General features: G+C 43.4%; 1 protein-coding gene across 1 annotated transcript in view; it reads right to left on the minus strand.

Annotated features, from left to right (window-relative positions):
- Window positions 1-269: 269 nt before the first annotated feature.
- The window catches only part of SIGLEC10 (sialic acid binding Ig-like lectin 10), a 4,352-nt gene continuing 2,201 nt past the window's right edge, over window positions 270-2,420 (minus strand). The window contains exon 3 of the mRNA XM_008588321.1: window positions 270-595. Within this exon, the coding sequence (XP_008586543.1) occupies window positions 341-595 (255 nt within the window). The 3' untranslated portion in view covers window positions 270-340. The remainder of the gene's footprint in view (window positions 596-2,420) is intronic.

Consider the following 2,420-nt stretch of genomic DNA (forward strand, 5'->3'; position numbering starts at 1 on the left):
TACATTGTATTAGGCATCGTAAACAATCTAGAGATGATTTAAAGTATATACAGGAGGTTTATGCAAATATTATGCCATGATATATAGGGGCCTTGAGCATCCACAGATTTTGGTACCTGTGGGGGGTCCTGGAACCAATCCCCTGAGGATATGGAGGGATGACTGTATTCAGAGAAGACCACATAGGACAAATGTTTCAAATGCTCAGGTCTGGGACGGGATGACCCATCCTTGGAGGATTTAAAAAAAAAAAAAGTCTTCGCATTATATTCCCTTCAACCTCTTTATTGCTCTACCTTTCTCTCTAGCCAAGGTCCCAGTCCTAAAGCCCAAGAGACCCTCAGTGGAACTTGACTTCTGCATAATCTGCCTGGGTATCCTCGAGTCTGGGTCTGAGGTCTAGGAACTTGAGCGTAGCATAATGGAGCTCTTCTTGGCTGTTTTCATATTCTGGGCCTTGAGTAGATGATTTAGGTCTTGGGCCACTCGGGGAAGCAAACTGTAGCTCCTTCTGGTTCTTCTTTGGTTCTGGGGGGTGAACGCCTGGTGAAGGGGACTGGGAAGGGCTGCTTGGTTTGGCTTTCCTATTCCGAGCCTGCGGGAATAACGATCATCCTTCTTTCACTCATTCAGCAAATATTTGAGCACCTACCGTGTGCCAGGCACTGATTAGGAAATGGGGTTATAGCAGGGAGTAAAACAGTGCAGGAAGAAACAATAAACAAGCAAAATATAAAAAGTAAGTGATAAATGTCAGGAAGAAAATAAAACAGGGTAAGGTGAACAGTGGAAGGGGAGGTGGGTGCCTATTGAAATAGGGTATCCAGGGAAGCTCTCTCTGAGGGGATTATATTTAAGCAGAGAGAAGGAATTAAATGAGGCAAGGAACCATGCAAAAGCTGGGGAAGAATTATCCCTGGGGAAAGAAGCAATAAATTGGAATACTCTAAACTGAGATTGGGATTGCATGTTTGAGGAAGAGCCAGACAGCCCATGGGCCTAAAGAAGAATAAATCCATTAAGAGAGGTGGGAAATGAGGTCAGTAGGGGAGTCAGGCCTTGGAAACTCTGGTAAGGGCTTTGGATTTATTCTAAGTATGATGAGAAGTCATTGGAGGTGTGAACAGGAAAGTGAGATGCTTTGATTTTTTTTCTTTTAACTTTGTATTTTGGAATTATTATAGATTCCCAGGAAGTTATAAAAAATAGTACACAGAGGTCCCGCGGACCCTTTCCCCAGTTTTCCCCAGTTGTCAGATCTTATGTAACTATAGTACAGTATGCAAACCAGGAAGCTGACATTGGTACCATGTGTATGTGTTCTATGCACTTTTATCTCCTGGGTACTATTATGGGCTGTATTGGCTCCTCCCACCCGACCTGATACATTGAAGTCCTAGTCCCCAGTACCTAAGAATGGGATTATATTTAGAGATAGGATCTTTAAAGAGGTAATCAAGTCCCATATGATTGGTGTCCTATAAAAGAGGAGATTATGCATAGCGGGAAAACTACGTGAAGACATATGGAGAAGACAGCCAACTCCAGGCCAAGCAGAGAGGCCTCGGGAGAAACCGACCCTGCCCACACTTTGACCTGGAACTTCTAGCCTTCAGAAAATAAATTTCTTTCATTTAAGCCACACAGTCTGTGTTACTTTGTTGTGACAGTTTAATAGTACTTGGCAGACCAATTCAGGTAGATCCATGTAACTACCATTGCAATCAAGACACAGATCTCTCACTTGCTGTCTCTTTAGAATCCCACTTGTTGTTCTCCCATCCCTAACCCCTGGCAACCACGAATCCGTTCTCCATCTATATAATTTTTTGTCCCTAAGATCCATCCCTAGCTTGCTCCTCTTGACTGCTGAGTAATATTCCATGGGATAGATGTGCCTCCTTGGGTCTTTAAAAGGATATCATGTACATAGAAATAGACTGGAGGGGGCAGGAATGGAAGCAGAGAGGGCATGCAGAAGGCGACCATGATGTCTGGGTAACAGTGGATGGACTATGCAGGTGAGAGGAGAGTGGGGGAGAAGTTTTGGATGTATTTTGAAGGGGATTTGCTGATGGATTGGTTGTGGGGTGAGAGAGAAGAAAGGAGTGAAAGATGATTCTAAGGCTTTAGTCTTGGCTAGGCAATGTGGTGGTGTTTGCTAAGTGGAGATGGAAGGGAAATATGTACAGTGGAGTTAGTCTTAAGCTGGTTTTGGACAAGCAAAGTTTGAGATGCCATCCAAAGGGATATGAGCCTGGAGTTTGGGGAAACTGCCGGGAGACGTAAATTTTGGAGTCATCAGCATATAGATGTTATCTCCTAATTATATGTAACATTTACTGAACACTTACTAGGGGCCAGATATTATTCTGAATGTTTTGTAGGTATAATATGCAGGCATGTGCTGCATAACTACA

This window comes from Galeopterus variegatus, unplaced genomic scaffold (genome assembly GCF_000696425.1).
Source record: "Galeopterus variegatus unplaced genomic scaffold, G_variegatus-3.0.2 Scaffold4773, whole genome shotgun sequence".
Classification (NCBI taxonomy): domain Eukaryota; kingdom Metazoa; phylum Chordata; class Mammalia; order Dermoptera; family Cynocephalidae; genus Galeopterus; species Galeopterus variegatus.